The 20,338-nt window shown below is 34.8% G+C and overlaps 1 protein-coding gene across 3 annotated transcripts; it reads left to right on the top strand.

Moving 5' to 3' along the window:
• Positions 1-1,634: 1,634 nt before the first annotated feature.
• On the top strand, positions 1,635-19,880 carry LOC110450213 (rho GDP-dissociation inhibitor 2-like). Of its 3 annotated transcripts, XR_002462949.1 has the most exons (7): positions 1,679-1,734; positions 3,575-3,628; positions 5,121-5,325; positions 8,751-8,840; positions 11,056-11,196; positions 11,508-12,142; positions 12,189-19,880. XR_002462949.1 is itself a non-coding variant. In XM_021497539.1 (6 exons), exons 3-6 carry the CDS (start codon positions 5,130-5,132, stop codon positions 11,699-11,701), a joined length of 621 nt encoding a protein of 206 aa, XP_021353214.1. In that variant the 5' UTR covers positions 1,679-1,734; positions 3,575-3,628; positions 5,121-5,129; the 3' UTR covers positions 11,702-19,880. The 3 variants fall into 3 exon arrangements, 2 of the variants coding, with proteins under 2 accessions (XP_021353215.1, XP_021353214.1); XM_021497539.1 differs by having other exon boundaries at positions 11,508-19,880; XM_021497540.1 differs by lacking the exon at positions 3,575-3,628 and having other exon boundaries at positions 1,635-1,734; positions 11,508-19,880.
• The last annotated feature ends 458 nt before the right edge of the window (positions 19,881-20,338 follow it).

The raw sequence follows: 20,338 nt of genomic DNA, 5'->3' as shown, positions 1-20,338 counted from the left end.
CATATCACTTGACATGTTTATACCTTTTTTAAGCAATTGGACACACGTCAGAACAAATGAATGTATTATTAGAGATTAATAATAGAAATAATTAACATTTTAACTTAGCTGTCGATAACTACCTCCACCTGTCGATAACTACCCCTGTCATTAATGCCAACAAAACAATGATTTCTCCCGCGATTCGTCACATGTACGTTTATTGCAGATGATGAAATAGAGTACGTTTCCCGACTTCTTCGAAATGCCATCATAAAATAACTTACGCAAAACGGTAAACTGGAAAAACAAATTTGAAGCTTAGACTGTCGATAACTGCCTCCATTGCTCTATATGATCTCAATAACACCATTTTATGACATGAATAGAATTAATATAGTATCACGTAATTGCAATTCTTTTATCAAATATATCTTATACCCGATAATGATACTTAAATGTATCTAATATATATAAATAGATTTCTGCCCATTTCTGCCCGTTCCTGTAAATCGTCGAAACCTTAGTCACGACAATTCGGTGATGTTTTCGCCACCAAATCGCATATTTCCCGATTAAATATGACAGATGGAAGTATATAACGTCTACAAAGGTGATATTTCACAGTAATAAAGAAGTATTTGGTTAATAACTAGGTTGTATGGGGTAGTATTGGGTAGTATTGGGTGGTATGGGGTAGTATTGGGTCATAGTCACGGCAATTCGGTGATGTTTTCGGCACCAAATCGCATATTTCCTGATAAAATATGGCATATGGAAGTAAATAACGTCTACAAAGGTGATATTTCATAGTAATAAAGAAGTATTTGGTTCATTACTTGGTTTTATGGGGTAGTATTGGGTGGTATTGGGTGGTATTGGGTAATTAAACGCGCCCGAATAACTCTTACATTTGCATAAATACTAACAGTTGGCACTTATCTTTATATCTCACAGGTCCTCACCTCTCATGACAAATACTTCACAGAGGACATGATAATTAAATATTTTACACACATGGGCATATTAGGCCTAATGAATAAATGATGTTAGTTCTCACGCGAGCAGCTCATGTGCTGATTGTTAACAAATTCTGGTATGGGTTACCAACTCTCCTCATTTAAGGAAGGAGACTCCCGATTTTGGACCCTTAGATTTTATACTTTCAACCAGTGAAATTGGTAAGCTATGTTAACTATCCGTTCATTATAAGGTCTCGTTGTTTCAACTTAAAGAACAACTCAATATTATGTCATTAGGTCGTCGCTACACCTTAGACTAGGTAATTCCGTGCTTCAATTCAGATGACTGGACATCAATATGAAAATCGTCCAAAATGTTAGAATAAAATGTGTCAACATAACTTGACGTTTGCTTTTGAATCTCTTACATTTGTTGAACAGATATACCAAATAGGGAATAGTGTGCTCGATGACGTAAAGGCCAGCCTGGGATGCTGTATGCTTAACCTCTGGTTTCAGACAACACGCCTTCACTTAATGGCCTTGAACTTTCGCCTTTAGTGGGTCAAATGGAATTTGTTACATACAATCATATGTATCTAAACAAATTTAAATTTTACACATAACCTCCTAGTTGATTATTTTCCGCATCAGTAATACGATTTGCATAATCGATGTCGTTATTTACTTATTGTACGCCAACAACCGTGAACTATTTCTTGCGGAGCGGAAGTGAAAAGCCGGATAGGTAAATAATTCATACGCTTTGTCGAGCGCTAGGAAGCAAGTACCGGTGAGTCATGTTAGAAGGAAATTATGTTTAAAGACATATTTCCCATGTGTTTATCATGCTATTCGATCGATGTGAATGTTAAATGTTCAGTTTATAATGTTTTTGAAAGCTAATATTTTTATTGACTGACAGGTGTTCTGGGAAGAGTGGGCGAAATACTACCGCTAACTTTACTTCCGCCTTTGGTTTCAGTCACTTCAGATTTGTATTGAACACATTACAATTACTCATTATATCGAGCTCTTTCGATAGTTTGTCGTTGAACAGGTCCATTCATCCGGCCAGATTTCATTTTTCTGCATCAGAAATATATAGCATAGTGTAAGTGGTGCCGTGGTGTTATTCGGACCACTTTCTTCCGCATCTAGCAGTGAATATTTTGCTCAGTTTTACTGCCGAATACAGGCTGATTCCACTAGCTAAAAAGTGCCTTATTTTCCCAAAACGACCAAAAGATGAGGAATATGTTCCCGATTTCAATACAAATAATGCTTTGTTTCCCCAATTCATAAAGGAACAGGCTGTTAAATTAAGGTAGCAAAAACACTCTACCTTATACACAGAGACAAGAGTTTTCCTTTTAAGCAGATATGTTTTGACCTGAAAAGATGTAACCATTGATGGTATATACACAAGAGGTTCAGAGGTTTGTTGTAGAACAAGCTTCCCTATCTAAATCTGCGCATCTTCGGGGCGAAGACTTAGACAAGGAAGGAAAGAATGTAGCTGAACTGGACAGGGTTGATCCAGAGACATATAAAGCCATAAAGCCAGAGATTGGCAACTAACACAAATTGCACAAGAGCATGTATGACAGTATTGTTATCAAAGATCCATCACAAGACATGAGCTGCGCATATAGGCGGTATCAGCTTTCTTGGTGTTTGATTGATACAGAGTTATAAAGATCACTAACAGCTGCTACATTCCGTCAGTAGAGTTCTGTTTTTAATTGTGCAAAATTTCCCACTTGAGTGATGACATTTTGTAGGTTATGCAAATTACATAGGATTGACTGCGTGATCAACAAAAAGAGGCGGTCTGGAATTCTTCTAAATAGAAAAAATGTATTAAGTTCGGTCCGGATCAGTATGGTTCCTTGCTTAGTCACTCCTATGTAATTTGCATAATCTACAAATTGGTGTCGCTCAGGTGGGAAATTTTCAACAGAGGATTCGGAATCTTGCAGCATTTGGTGATAATAAAGATGGATTTTGATAAAATAAATAACCCATTTATCAATATATGAGGTATGTGTTGTGTCATAGCAGGTTTTTGTTGTCATTATAATGTTTCAAAGTTCTACTCGGCTTGCACTACATATAATCTATAAGAGGTTCATGAGACGTAAGGTCATGCAAGGACGTAATCAGTCTCATGAATATGCAAAAAGTGGCAGTACAGCTGTATATGATTGAGAAATCTTGGAAACATGTGGGTGGTATTTTTACTGAATGATGTTCTTAATCTGTAAAATGTCTAATTTCACTCTGAATACACCAGTTTAGGTCCAAACATATCTGCTGTAACGAATTCTTGCATTCTTTGATCCTACAGATATTCATCTCCATTATCCTTTTTTAATTCCTTAAAATAACCAACCAATGTTCACATACTTTTACTCAATTTGCATAGTTATTACAATAAAAAATCAAGAAATTTGATTAAAACTGAATTTAAAAACCTTCTTCTATTTACCGACAACTACAGCAAATATAATCCAAACTCATTCTTCTGTTACAATCATTATTGTTAACATCTTGCAATTTCAACTACGTATACAGGGATCATGGATCTAGAGTTTGTTTTAATGGTATTTTTATTCATCTTGAAATTTCAGCTGATTCACAACAGTAGAACTATAACTTAGATCAAGAGCCTCCATCCCAACACAGTAAGTACATATATTGTAGATCTACTAGGCTATAATCCAAGCAAATTTTATTATCAAAAGTAGGTTGGTTCCTAACTTCCTAGTGGTGTTCCGATAATTGAAAAAAGTTGAAAGTCGATCAATATTTGTTTGAAAAAGTAAGCACTCGATTACAATGTCTAATAATTGAAAAATCAAAAACTGCTTTAAATATGCTGAATTTATTTAAAACTGCAATGTATCCAAAGTTACTATCTTTGCCCAGCGTGTTGTTAGAAGCCACAGGTGTGGGCGTAAGTATGTACTCGCGCTATTAGGTAAAGATAACCACATCATAAACTGTAGTTTCGTATTTTTCTATACACTACACAATGTATTTACCAACGTTTTGATATTCCGATTACAATCGATTAATCGTTCATGACAAGTCTTCCAATAATCGATTACGATATCTCATCCGATTCCCAACACTATCAGTTCCCCTCTTAAGGGATAGTTGACCTAAATACTTAACAACAAAATAAGAAAATGAAAACACTGTCATGAAGATTTAATTAAAATAGAAGCAATTTGTTCAAATATTATTGTGAGATTGATATTAATGAATAACAAAAAACATTTTCCGCTATTTTAAGAAAAAGGGTTAATGATTCAAAATGGTAGATAAATCCTTGTCTACAGGACCCATCACTATCTGAAGATCTTTAGGAATCATAACCATCTACAGATCTATAGGACTTGTCAGTTCATACAGATCTATAAGACCTGTCACTTGATTGATTGATCAGGTTTTACGTTATCCAGGAGATGATGAGAGCTGTCACTATATGTAGAACTTAAGGTCCTGGCACTGCCTATCACTACCTGAACACCACCAGGATCATTGTCATCTGTAGATCTGCAGGTCCCCTCACTATCTACAGGATCTTTTACTTTCTGTAGATCTGTTGGACCCATTAGTGTATGTAAATCTACAGATCACTGTACATCATTATCTGAAGACCTCCAGGATCATCACCTGTCACCATCTGTAGATTTGCAGGACCCGTTCACTATCACTAGATCTGTTGGACCCTTTAGTGATAGTGAATCTACAAATCACTGTACATCGCTATCTAATGTTGAACCCATCAGTGTATGTGAATCTACAGATCACTGTATATGTACATGGCTAACCCATCAGTGTATGTGAATCTATAGATCACTGTACATCGCTATCTGTAGATCTGCAGGTCCCCTCACTATCTACAGGATCTGTCACTTTCTGTAGATCTATATGACCCACCACTATTTGAATTTCTATAGGACCCATTGATCACATGTAGATCTACATGGCTTTGTATGACAAGAGTTCCCTATTCAGTGTTCAGATATTTATGTAAAATTTGGCAAGTAAGTGATGTTTTTCTACTCTTGAGCAACATGAATGATGTGGGTTTTTTACAGATGAGCAACATGAATGATTTTTCTTTTCTCCTGTTGAGCAACATGAGTGATGGTTTTTTTTTTACAGTTGAGCAACATGGCAGAGTCAGGAGAGCAAGTGGAGGTTGGTCAGCAGGAGCTAGAAGAAGATGAGGATGATGAGGTCAACCCAAATTACAAGGCTCCTGAGCAAAAGTCCATGAAGGAAATTTTAGAGGCAGACAAAGATGATGAGAGTTTGGTGAACTACAAGAAACAGTTGATGGGGGAGAACACTCAAGACCTAGTTATTGGTATGATGTGTTGTTCTTCTATTTGGACACAGGCACACTAAGTGTCGCCTCAATTATTTTTGTTTTACAGACGAAAATTGTTTGTGGTAGCTTTGTACTAACAATTATTATGATAGTAAGTTGACTGCCACATGGACATTTAGGCTTAATTTTCAACAATAGATAATACAAATAACTGTCCTCTGGTGACAAGTGTAAATTTTGACTATCTCAAAGATAATACATACACAAGGGTTTCAATAAGATTTCAGGTTGTGTGTCTCCAGAACGAATTTGTTAATTTCAGTATATTTCATAATACCTTATTACCATTCTTTTACATTTTTTCATGGAAGTAGATTGTGAAATATCTATAGTAGGAGAGTACTTTTACTGGCTACAAATGAAACCCCTAATAGAGTGTTATTTTGGCTACAAATGAAACTCCTAATATTAACTGATACATTTTGTATTGATGGTATATATTCATTGGAGCACCAAATACACATGTATCATGAAAATGAAATGGGAAAGCTGATAATTTACTTTTGTTTAGCCCACCATCATCTGGTGGTGGGCTATTCTAATCACCCTGCGTCAGTGGTCCGTCGTTTGTCCTTAAACAATTATTTTTATTGCTAATTCTGAGGAAGTACCAGAGGGATCTTTCTTAAATTTTATATGTAGGTTCCCCTTAGTCCCTAGTTGTGCAGGAAAATTTTTGGGACTGATCGGATAAACAATGGCCGACAGGCAGCCATCTTTGTTTTTGACAGTGAAGGTTTGTTATGGCTATTTCTCAGGAAGTATTGGAGAGCTCCATCTTTATTTATATATGTAGGTTCCCCTTGGTCTGTAGTTGAGCATGTTTAATTTTGAGAATGATCAGATAAACAAAATGGCCGACCGACAGCCATCTTCGATTTTTGAAATTGAAGGTTTGTTAGTACTATTTCTCAGGAATAACTTGAGGGATCTATCTCAAATTTTATATTTACATTCCCCTTGATCCCTTGTTGTGCATGTTATATTTTGAGACTGATCATAAAAACAAAATGGCTTAAGGAAGAACTAAACAGATCTTTCTTATATTGAAATGATCGAATCTATTTCTTTCACATTAAGTACTGTACTAGTAACTAGTACTATGTGAAATGACAAACTCACTTTGAAGGTTGTCTTTTATACACATCAGTATTTAGTTAAGATCAAAAGACATGACTCGGTCAAACAGATTAGAGAAACAAAGAGAAAAGAAGAGAAAAGATTGCACTGACAAAGAACTCATAAAGATGGTACAATGGTGGGCGCCAAGATCCCTCTGGGATGTCTTGTTTTAAACCGTTAAGTTTATTTCTAGCTTGCCTAGTCTGAAGGACAAAGATGATCTTATAACTGTATTGTGCTGTCTGCTGTCAATCATCTGTCAATAAACAATTTTACAGCAGCATGAAGTTCAAGTTATTAGTTTAGATCAGAAGTTACCACAAGATGCATTTACTGTTTACATGACTCAATCAAACAGATAAAAGAAAAGAAGAAAAAGGTTAAACTGACATTGACCTAATGAAGATGGTACAATGGTGGCCACCAAGATCCCTCTAGGATCGCTTGTATTTGTATGTTCCACTTGATAAAATAGCCCTGGTCCTAATGAGAATTCATCTGTCATTGCAAAACAATGTGTAATTATATATAAGAATTACAAATAGTTAGCACATTGCTATAAAGTGATGTTTGTCCTGGTGGCCAAAAACATATAACATTGCGAGGTTTAAGTTGATTTACAAGATTCACAGATTTCCTAAATTGGACTGGGTAATAGCAATATTCCCAAGAAACCCCCAAAACAGATGGTTGTTCCCCCAGTTTTCAAGAATTGCCTTATGTAACTAATTAGGGCCCCGTATCAGAGATACGAGTGCCCTATAGTAATCACTCTGTCTGTCTGTCCAAAAATTTTGTTCCTGGCTGATAAACTTTGGTATTTATTGAACGATGTACATGAAACTTAGTCAAGATGTTCAGTTCACAAAAATACACATTGAGGTAAAAAGTCAAGGTCAAGGGTCAATGTCACTAGGTTCAAAGGTCAAGGTCAAATTTTGCATCTTTTCACTGATGAACATTTTGTTATGACATGATGAAGCAAAGTTGATCAGAATTAAACAAGGAGTCAACCTGACCAAATGTCAAGGTCAAATGTCAAGGTTAAATTTTGTATCTTTTCACTGGTGAACATTTTGGTATGACACTTTGAAGCAATGATGCTTAGAATTAAACAAGGAGTCAACTGACCAAAGGTCAAGGTCATCGGGTCAGGGGTCAAGGTCAAATTTTGTAGTTTTTCACTAATGAGCATTTTATGACATTATGAAGCAAAGTTATTCGGAATAAAACAAAGAGACACACTGATGTAAAAAGTTGAGGTCAAAGGTTAAGGTCATTAGATTCAAAGGTCAAGGTCAAGTTTTGCATCTTTTCACTGATGAACATTTTGTTATGACATGATGAAGCAAAGTTGATCAGAATTAAACAAGGAGTCAACCTGACCAAAGTTCAAGGTCACTTGGTCAAAGGTGAAGGTTGAATTTTGTATCTTTTCCCTGATGAACATTTTTTTATGACATTATGCAGCAATGTTGGTCAGAATTACACAAGGAGTCAATTGACTAAAGGTCAAGATCACTGGGTCAAAGGGTCAAAGGGTCGAGGTCAAGTTTTGTAGGGGTCACTGATGCACATTTTGTTATGATATTATGAAGCAAAGTTGGTCGGAATTATAGAATTAGTCAACTGACCAAAGATCAGGGTCACTTGGTTAATGGTCAAGGTCATTTGGGTCCAAATATGAAAGACAAAGTGGATCTCTGACTTTGACCCTGGCTCTTGATGGAGGGGGTATATAAGGTGAAATAAAACAAATCAAAGCTAACAAATGAGTATTGCACCAGTATTTACATTTCTGTTAGTCCAGCAAATATGGAGGTGGAAGGAAACAAGACTCACATCATAGTACATGTAAAATGTATATTTTTCTTCCTTGAAATTCTTTTGAAGTCCAAATGTCAAACATCAAGCTCAGCTGTATGGGCAGATTGCTTCTTGATGATTATGGTGGGATATATTGCCACAAGACGGGGCCCTTAATGACCTGTCAGTGTTCTAGTTATCTAGGGGTACGGAATCTTGAAAATGTATCAAACATATCCCCAAATCTGAGCTTCCAATGGAATATGAAATAGTACCTGTAAGGAGAATGAACACCAACCTCCTTCTAGGCTTTCTTGTTGAACTAAGGATCAATGAAGTAATCTGATGTGCTTTCTGGCGAGGTTCTACAAAATACTTGTTTGCATACAGCATAAACATTTTGCAGGCTAGGGGTTAAAAAGTCGTTGTTACACCAGCTTTAAAAAAGGCATAATACCTGCTTTCTTTTTCAGATCCATCTATAGAGGCTAAGGTAATCCTGAAGACACTGGAACTTCGTTTTGAAGACGCACCAGATGATAAGCAATCAATGGATCTAACAGGTACATTTCTGAATAAGTTAATACAATTTCATTTTAGGAATGATGCGATTCATGGTAAGTATCTCCAGAAAGCAAATGCTGTTTTGACTTCATGAATGTTGAAAAAAAAAAAATCCTTCCTTAAATCTACATTTTTAAGTGCTATGAATTTTCTGATTTTCTATCTGGGGGGCAGGCAATGCAGTCGAGAGAATAGTGTGTAGCCGTAGTGAAATATAAAACTTTCACTGCAGCGTACATGCCATATCTAACAATTTGGCATGAGACTCCTGAAAATTACTAAATAAATATTCTTCAAGGCTTGAGACACATTTCTCACAAATTTAAATCAGTGTCACGAAAAGAAACAATTTTTGTCTATCATAGTGAAGAAACAATAGCTACATGGATTCACACTGCCAGCCACTTAGATTACAGGACCAGGCCAATTAGCCGCGTAGGTCCAGCCACTTAGATTACAGGACCAGGCCAATTAGCTGCGTAAGTCCAGCCACTTAGATTACAGGACCAGGCTAATTAGCTGTGTAAGTCCAGCCACTTAGATTACAGGACCAGGCCAATTAGACCCGAAGGTCCAGCCACTTAGATTACAGGACCAGGCAAATTAGACCCGTAGGTCCAGCCACTTAGATTACAGGACCAGACCAATTAGCCGCGTAGGTGTATAAGTTGTGAATGGCTGGCTGATTTCGCCATGCATGGCTTCGTGTCATGCTCACTGATGTGTAAACTGTTGAGCAATTAAATCAGGGATCCCAAGTCCAGTGGGGACTAGTCGCTAAAATTACTCTAAAGCGCTTTACAACATATGAATAATAGTATTAGTTATAATTGTGAAACAAAAACAAAGACTTTCAATCACTTTTAACAAGGATCCTTATTAATTGAAAGTGAAACCAATTACATGCTTCTTATGGTCTTATATGGAAATTTGTAGGCATGAAAAGACCTAGCATTCACATACTTTGCTATCATAGTGAAGAAACAATAGCTACATGGATTCACACTGCCAGCCACTTAGATTACAGGACCAGGCCAATTAGCTGCGTAAGTCCAGCCACTTAGATTACAGGACCAGGCTAATTAGCTGCGTAAGTCCAGCCACTTAGATTACAGGACCAGGCTAATTAGCCGCGTAAGTCCAGCCACTTAGATTACAGGACCAGGCTAATTAGCCGTGTAGGTCCAGCCACTTAGATTACAGGACCAGGCAAATTAGACCCGTAGGTCCAGCCACTTAGATTACAGGACCAGACCAATTAGCCGCGTAGGTGTATAAGTTGTGAATGGCTGGCTGATTTTGCCATGCATGGCTTCGTGTCATGCTCACTGATGTGTAAACTGTTGAGCAATTAAATCAGGGATCCCAAGTCCAGTGGGGACTAGTCGCTAAAATTACTCTAAAGCGCTTTACAACATATGAATAATAGTATTAGTTATAATTGTGAAACAAAAACAAAGACTTTCAATCACTTTTAACAAGGATCCTTATTAATTGAAATTGAAACCAATTACATGCTTCTTATGGTCTTATATGGAAATTTGTAGGCATGAAAAGACCTAGCATTCACATACTTTGCTATCATAGTGAAGAAACAATAGCTACATGGATTCACACTGCCAGCCACTTAGATTACAGGACCAGGCCAATTAGACCCGAAGGTCCAGCCACTTAGATTACAGGACCAGGCCAATTAGCTGCGTAAGTCCAGCCACTTAGATTACAGGACCAGGCCAATTAGCCGCGTAGGTCCAGCCACTTAGATTACAGGACCAGACCAATTAGCCGCGTAGGTGTATAAGTTGTGAATGGCTGGCTGATTTCGCCATGCATGGCTTCGTGTCATGCTCACTGATGTGTAAACTGTTGAGCAATTAAATCAGGGATCCCAAGTCCAGTGGGGACTAGTCGCTAAAATTACTCTAAAGCGCTTTACAACATATGAATAATAGTATTAGTTATAATTGTGAAACAAAAACAAAGACTTTCAATCACTTTTAACAAGGATCCTTATTAATTGAAATTGAAACCAATTACATGCTTCTTATGGTCTTATATGGAAATTTGTAGGCATGAAAAGACCTAGCATTCACATACTTTGTTGCACTGTTACCTTACCATGATTGCTTAAATATCAACATGATCAATATCAGCCCTCTTGTTAGTCTTGTCATTTATGTTTCTAATTCATTTACTTTGTTGTTTTTTCTCCAGGGGACCTGTCAACCTTGAAGGAAAAAAAGTTTGAAATAGTTGAGGGCAGACCATACAGAATTGCTATTTTGTTTAATGTCCAAAGGGATATTGTGACAGGTTTAAAATATAGCCATATTTGCAAGAGGAAAGGCGTAAAAGGTGTGTTTTCAGTATTATGGTTCTGAGGGAAAAATAAATTTCCAGAATACTTACTGCTTAATTGATATTTAAAACCTTTTCAGATTCTGTTTTTAGCCTGTAATTATAGTTATTGCTTACTTGATAAAAGCATATCAATTTATTGAATCAGTTGAATCTGAAAAACTCTAAAACTTATTGTAAGCACTGTGTACACTGATGCTAGTGTATAATAAGAAATAGTCTGGTGTTTCCCATTCAATGGCAGTGAACATTTATTGAGAAAAGGTGATCACAAATAAATAGTAATGGGAGATTATTTTTTTTTACAGTGGATAAGAAGCTGTTGATGATGGGAAGTTATGGCCCAAAACATGAGCCGCATTGCTTTCAAAGCGCTGTGGAGGACACGCCCTCAGGATTATTAGCTCGCGGAACATACAACGTGAAAAGCACATTTTTCGACGATGACAAGCATAAATACACTGAATTTGACTGGAAGTTTGAAATTGTAAAGAAAAAGTAAGAGTATCTGAACACCTGAACACTTCCATCGGGAGGTCACGGTTCTATTTTGTCTGTCGGATACAGCTGTCATTTCCTGCTTCAATCATGATCACCTCATGATCACCTACCAACACTTGTCACATGATCAGTGGTCTGTATGAAATTCAATGGCTTGATAAAACTGTACGAGTAATCTCCCTTGCATTTTGACTGGGTATATCAATCGCATCAAAAGATAGGCCTGCAAGGATTGCATTTGAAATGAAGGACAAGAAGTTGACTATTACATATTAACATTGCTGCTGTTGCAAAAGATTATATTAGGAAATGTTCAGACTAGAGAAAATACAGGCAGACTAGTTTGTTATTAATGCTTGCAATGTTTTGAACAAAAAGTAAAGATTAAAAGTAAATTTAAGTATGTATTGAGCTTCATTCTTAATTCCGCTGAATACTTGAGGTGTTTGGAGGTGTCATATTTGTCTTAATTCCGCTGAATACTTGAGGTGTTTGGAGGTGTCATATTTGTCTAAGATGTTTTTTAAGGAACTCAACAAAATGTTAGAAGTGGTATCCTGATTATAATGAGATAACCATGTTCCTGGGTGGTTTTAACATACACTTGAATGCAATAGGTACTTGTAATTGAAATTATTAAGGGAAATTAGAATAATTTTGGATAAAAAGAATTAATCTTTAGTTTCTGAACAGGACAATCTTTGGAAAAAGATTGCTGTGGTGGACATCTGTCTCTATTCATTTTGAATTTTGTACGCCCCAGCTATTTTTTATTCTTTTTTGGTGGGGGTGGGGGGCAGGGGGGTATATAATGTAATCTTGACCTTACAATCACAACCTGTCCTGTCCCCTCCCGTTCTGTCAAGATTCATTGTCATGACACTACAATTTCTTCTCAACAGACTCAAAATTTATACAGAGGTCATGTATGAGAATAGCCTGTCCCATTCTGTCCCGATTTATAAAAAATCTTTAACAAAGTTTACACAAAGGTCAACTATGGGAATACCTGAGGGTCCCAGGTCTATACGAAAGGTCACTGTTGCTTTTTAAATGTCAACCACAAAACCAAGGAGCATTCATACATTTTTCTTGTTCTAGTGAATTGACCTTGATTTCCTTTAAGGTAATAATATATAAAAGGGGGCGAATTTGTTAAAACCCTCCAACAACTTCTTCTGAAGAACTGAATGGTCTAGAGTAATGACAATTGGCATATAGCTTGCTTGAATGAAATTCTACAAGTTTGTGAAAAGAATTGATCTTGATCTATATTCAAGGTCACATGTATCTTATTTGTTGAAACAAATGTCAAATTCCTTCTTCTGATGAAGCAAAAATGTCTAGAGTAATGATATTTGTTCAATAGGTTCTTAGAATGGAGTGCTACGCAAATTGCGGAGAGAAAAACCTTGACCTATTGAAGGTCACTGAGGTTAAATTTGTTGATATTTGGTTGAGTGTACTACCATTACAGAGACATGTCTCGGGTATAATTAATTGATAGGTATATATTTGCATTGGTCACTATATTCACATGTTATGTTGTATGGCACATTTGCTTCTGTCCGATTTCAACTTCAGATATTAAATTGGTATCCATAATTTTTGGCATGCACATTGACATTATCGGCTATATATATTGGCGATAAAATTGATAATGTGGGCTTATGAAATGCAATAGTCAATTTCGAGAAACTAAAGATTAATTCATGTTGTCTTAATATCATAAATTCTTGTTGTTTTATACACATGTATGTACAATGGAGTATAAGTAAGTATTTACAATAAGAATTATTCTTGAGTACCAATAAAAGATTTTGAAATAAAATTTAAAGGCTAGAACCCATGGTATTGAAGCGTGAATGAAAAGATATGCTGTCTTGTTTAGTCATGAATATTAATTTGTGTGTTGACAAATATTTTTTGACTTTACTAAGCTTTATGTAGTCGCCCTAAAGTGCTTTTATATGTAGATGCTTATACTGCCCAATATACATATAATCTCCGAGTCCTACCTGTACATGTAATTCTACTGTTGAAGTTTTGTTCTGTTTTCTATGCTATACATAACACTTATTATAATAACTTCATTAATATGCAATAAATTTATGATTTATTTTCTTGATTTTAGTAGAAGTTTTTGTTGATTATATCTGAACTTGTGTGTATATCAGATTTTAAAAAAACATTATTTTTCTTTATTTTTCAATTTAGAATTGTAAATAATGGAGTGTGTTGAACATGTTGTTTCTCAGGGAAGGTTTAAACACATACATCCTTCACTGTCAAATCAGTGTGATAGAGAAATTAAAACAATGAACATAAGTTCATGTTATATGGGAAAGCTAAATTGACAAGCATCCCCCTATTCCACAAATAATGATTGACTATCCAAATAGAAGTTTTACCCTGGATTCTAAATAATAATATACTGCTCTAGACTTTCTCTGTTGTGTGTTTTAGATTAGATATTGTAGAACTTGACAAATTATAAAGATGAAAATATAGACAAATGTTACATGATTTAATCTGCAGTTAAAGGGCATTAATAGATCTAAAGAAAAGCTGTATATTATGTGATATAACTCTATATAACATCAAGATTTAGTTGTCCTGTGAATATATACACAAGAACAAGGAATGTACTTATGAACATATATCTTTGTATAGGAAAAACAAGATCCAATATCAAACTTACCCAGACAAACACTATTACATTTAATTGTAATTAGCTGATGAAAATGAAGCTAAGAATTGGTTGGTAATGATAAATATTGATAAAAATTACGTTTACAAAAATCAATGTACTGTAATGTGGAAATTATAAATACAAATACATGTAATATAATGTGGCTATAAGCTCAACTGGTCCAAATTAAAGGGCCAACTGAGCTTATGCTGTGGCACAGCTTTCGTCGCTCATTCATCAACTTTTTCTATAAACCACTTATAAAGAACCAAGAGACTTAGAGTCATGATATTTGGCTGGTAGCTTTTTTTGACTGTGCCCGACAAAGTTTGCGAACAAAAAAATGACTTTGCCCTACTTTCAAGGTAAAATCTGTCAAAAACTTCAAAAACTTCTTCTGAAAAATCAAAAATCACTTATTATCATGATATTAGGCTGGTAGCTCCGTAAGATAAAGCCCAACAAAGTTTATAAGTAAAAATAACCTGGACCTGTATTCAAGGTCATAGGGTCAAATATATCGAAAACTTCAAATGACTTCTTAAGAATAATGGAATGACCTGGAATCATGATATTAGGCTGGTAGGTTCCGTGGAAAGAGCCCCATACAGTTTGAGAATTGTTTTTTACTTTGGCCTACTTTTAAGATCATAGAGGTCAAATATGTCAGAATTGTGGTTATAATATAAACAGAAACATCTGTACTGTAAACATGGCAATAATAAATACACTAACTTCTGTTTACATGGTTAAGATAAATACACTAACTACTGTTAACATGGTTAAGATAAATACAAACGTACCGTAATTGTGGTGATTATAAGAACCGATACACATGTTCTTTAGGCATGGTAGTAATGCAGATACAATTGTACTGTCAACAAAAGGCTCATTCCCTATTTCTTCAGTTTTATTTCGTTTCTATTTTACAGACCATTACAAACATGTTTTATCCTGCTAATTTAACAATGTACCAATGAACATTTTTCCGATTGGAATGCAAAAACAATTCCTCCACCTATACAGTCAAGTGATTAAAGCATGATTGCTTAAATATTACGTTGATATGCATGTGATAGACCCCCCAGGGCTGTGTTGTATCACCAATAGGTCAGGAATAAATCCAGGGAGTTTGAGGAAAGGTTGGCCTTACTAGTTTGTGGAATAACTTATCATATCGAACAATTTCAGCATGATCACCTTGAATATTGCTTCACAAGTAGTTCCCATAGTGTGGGACACTTTCTAAGGAATTTCAATCAGTCACACAAAATGAAACTAGATAGTACGTCTAATATGTAATAGGGATATTCATTCTAACCATTCCATTATGCAACAATTCCAGTTTTTATATATTAAAAAAAAAAAGGTGGGAATAGATGAAAACTGAAAATTATATCTTTGGTTTATTTTTGTTGTATTTACAATTTGAATGCATTGGTTAAAATTCATGATAACATTTATTTTTTGAAAAAATATCCTGTAGCATCATGGAATGTGTCTCTGGTATCACCAATGTGTTACATAGTCTTTATGAACGAAATCTTTTTTTTATTAATTCTTTGATGTCCAATGTATATAATTGGTTAGGTGCTATTATCACCCACCGGTTCTGTGTGTACCGACTGATACTACTGATATTTCACTTTTTTGTTCGCTTTTTTTTTTATAAATTATACATGTATTCATCCTGAAAACTTCCTTAATGGATCACCACAAGATGACCTTACCCTATCAAATATACAAAACATTCTTTTTTAAATGGTTTATTTCTATGTTGTAAGAAATTGAAAAAAGACAACCTGGTGACCAAACTTTACATACATATGTGTAGATCACATAGCAGGCCTCATTGCAGGCAAATCTAGCATCTGCAGATGTGCCAATTTTTACCCTAAAAAGGCGTTTAAGATCTTTGTGATTCATTAGATACCAGAGGTTTATATTTTTGTGGCCGAGTTCCATACTCCTATGTCTGATGTAGTACTTTCTATAGTGGGTATCTACAGCACAGTCTTGTGCTTTAGGGCTATTATACATTGTACCTACGTAAATTTAAAAGTGAGTATTTTCTAGGAAGAAGAGAAACAAAGTTAAACAATGATAAAAAATTACTGTCTTATTTCACACTTTTGTCTGAGGTCAGCAATCCAAATGGGGTCATTAAACTTACCAAGCTAACTCTCGCTGTACAGTAATGGAAGTCGAGTAATGTTAATGATTTTCATGTACGTACTCTTCAAATCTTTCACATACTTACTCCTGAAGAAATATAATATTGATTATAATAAACATAAAAGTGTAATGACATTTCAAATTTGTTTATTATTTCCCAAACATTTATTTGAAATTTTACATAAGAACGCTTGGATGTTTTTTACCAACCAATATGCATGTAGGTACTAGTTCTATGTAACATTGTGATATTTACTGATTATCTGTTGTGGTCGTCAGTTGTTTACTGACCTTTTGACACAGATTAACAACGAGGGGTTAATGTCATCAAAAATTAGTGGGGTAGTCTCCCCTTGATGGTATATCTGGTCGTTACAGACAAGACCTTGTCTCTAAATCTATTCACCATTAATACCTGTAGGCACATTGAACTGCTTTCTTTTGGCATACATAGTCAATATAAATGCCAAATTCAAACTAAATTGCACTAAATTCAATACTATAATATACCATTCTTAAAATATTTTAATGTCATGGATAATTGAAATTTATTCATGAAAAATTAGCATTTTGATTAGCATTAATCAAACAGACATCTTCTAGGGAGGGTCAGTAATATCTTGCACTACAATTACAACATCATGATAGTGACTCAACACCTGTGGTATATATAGCTGATGTGAATGTCCGCTGAGTTTTGGTAGGGTTATATAGTTGCAATTCCATAAAGAAGTAAATAAATTGCCAATGTCTTGCCTGATGATGGATGATATAGAAATTGTTTTGTATATGAATCTCACCCTGTATTATGACAATTGAGGTGATAACAGTTAACATACCACCTATACAAAGAAAGTATGGTAGTACTTGATTGTTTGTCCTGCAGCTTCAAACATAAGGACTTACATGTTATGTGGAAACCTTTTGTCATTGAAAGGGATTCAGGCTGTGGTAGAACCAGTCGCAGGACAAAATCTCCTGAGAACTGATACAGGTTATCATAGAGTAACAGTCGCCACACATAATCTGCTGAGTGGTTGGTCTATCTTCATAGCAGGTCCATCCACCAGTGATGTGTGGTGTTCATAAAAATAAAGTTCATTTCAAGTATATGTGCTAAGATTTAATAAATAAAAACTAAAAACATCAAATTTTATTTTGTTCAGTCAAAGAAGAAGTTTGCTTTATAGTGCCATAGTCTTCCTTCAATATGATGGGATTGATATTCCCCATTATCACTACTGGAAAAATGATAATACTGATAAATAAATTAGTCATACTGGAATTAATAACAAAAATACCAGTAAAATGATAAAACTTGTGTTAAGGATAATACTAGTATAAACGATAATACTGGAGTACTTACTGGTAAATAATCAATTGAAAGGAACAAATCTAAGTGGTATTTAAAATTGTTTGCAAATCAGTTGATTACATTTCATATTAGTTTGGTGCTGTAAGTTACATATACCTGTACAGATATACCTGTAAAACCCTGCAACTATCTTAACTTTGTTGCCATAGCGATGTAGAATATGTGGTCTGTTTGTTTCTATGCAACTGTAACAAGTTTAGTATGTAATAAGAGATATGACATTGTATATACATAGTTATGATGTGTGTACAATAGAATCATGACATTGTATATACATAGTTATGACGTGTGTACAATAGAAACATGACATTGTATATACATAGTTATGGCGTGTATACAATAGAATCATGACATTTTATATACTTAGTTATGACGTGTATACAATAGAATCATGACATTGTATATACATAACTATGACGTGTGTACAATAGAATCATGACATTGTATATACATAGTTATGACGTGTGTACAATAGAATCATGACATTGTATATACATAGTTATGACGTGTGTACAATAGAATCATGACATTGTATATACATAGTTATGACGTGTGTACAATAGAATCATGACATTGTATATACATAGTTATGACGTGTGTACAATAGAATCATGACATTGTATATACATAGTTATGACGTGTGTACAATAGAATCATGACATTGTATATACATAGTTATGACGTGTGTACAATAGAATCATGACATTGTATATACATAGTTATGACGTGTGTACAATAGAATCATGACATTGTATATACATAGTTATGACGTGTGTACAATAGAATCATTTTGCTATAGTTTTGATAACACATATCTGTTTAATTTCCGTAACTGCTGTTGTTAATATTGGAGATTTAGTCAGGGTTGATATTCTATTGCCATTACTATGCCAAAATCTGGTGAACCGTTTGGAATTGTAAACTACCGGTACTATATCTAGATATTACACCATGGTTCGTAGTTACAACTATAGGTGTAGTCTTCAATGTCTAGATCATCCTTGTTTTATGATTATTTCACATCATAATAAAACATAAAATCATGATAATCATCATTATGATAATGTGATCATGTTAATCCACCTTGTGATACTGGATGGTGCAGTGTAATTTCCTCGTTGCTGCTGTTTCAATACAATAATCACTTCTCGCTGTTTTATTTGGCATGATTGTGATGATCGACGTTAAAGGTAATGAAATATATGTCAGCGACCAGGGCCCATTTGTTTGAAACATTGTTAACTCAACAGACCTTTGATCCCCTCTTCAAAATGTATTATTTTTCTGTCTAAAACTGTAAAAGTGTTTTTTAATAAGGTTTATTAATTTTCATTTCTTTGTCTTTAGATGATTATTTCATTTCAACAAATTTTCTCAGACAAAAACAATTGAATAAATGGATTAGACAACAGGCTTAGCCTATATTAATCTTCTCCTAACCGGTATAGATGGACAGAAAACATAAATTTAATACATACCGGTAGCTCAACAAGACACACTCATACACTTACAAACATATAGGCTAGGGTACACTTACAAACATATAGACTAGAACATACAACCAAGTTATAATTATAAGAAGAAGAAACAAACATTATTTGATGACATTTGATAACAAAAAAAATACTTTTTAGCTTATCATATATATGTTTGTACACTCAGACCACACTCCATAACACACGCACACACATATATAAATACGCATTCGCAAACACACACACACACACACATGATTTTTGGAAACTGGCATATGCAGTTTTCGCTATAGATTTGAATTATTATGAAAATATTTGGGATGGATTGTTCTAAGTTTTAAGTCGTGTTAAGCTAACTTTGTTCTGAACATCTGTGCCTTGAAAAAAAAAAAAGTGCTTTGTAAATCATGTAACTTCTTACTCGCTCATCAACTTGCTAATAAAATTAAAATATGTATACCAACCACATTTTCTTGATTCTTTTAAGGCTTTGTTCAGTTTTGCTTTGTCTCATATTTTCATCTAAGTAATAACTTCTAAACTACTTTATTCTTATATAACTTCTGAGATGAATTATGGCCCAACAACATGGTAATACAACTCATATCTGTACTACTAATGTCACAGCAGAGGTCGAAATGGAAATCTGGGGCATTTGTGTAGGGGCTTAGGGCCACTTCCCCACCCGACCACTCTATATTCAACCTTGTTTGAGATGCACTTGTATACCCAAGACAAACATAACAATTTTCATAGAAATCTGTCGTTAAATACAGTGAACAAAGTAATGACCAGGATGTGATGTGATGTAATAACAGTGACTTTAACCTTAAATGATGATGGCAAAGCAAACATGCCTGTAAAGTTTCATGAAACCACGAGTTCAGTTGCAGATTCTGTATTAATTTTGAGCATTTAGCT

Source organism: Mizuhopecten yessoensis, unplaced genomic scaffold (genome assembly GCF_002113885.1).
Source record: "Mizuhopecten yessoensis strain PY_sf001 unplaced genomic scaffold, ASM211388v2 scaffold5133, whole genome shotgun sequence".
NCBI lineage: Eukaryota > Metazoa > Mollusca > Bivalvia > Pectinida > Pectinidae > Mizuhopecten > Mizuhopecten yessoensis.
Note: the sequence above shows the minus strand (reverse complement) of the source record. Positions and strands in the feature narration are given on the sequence as shown.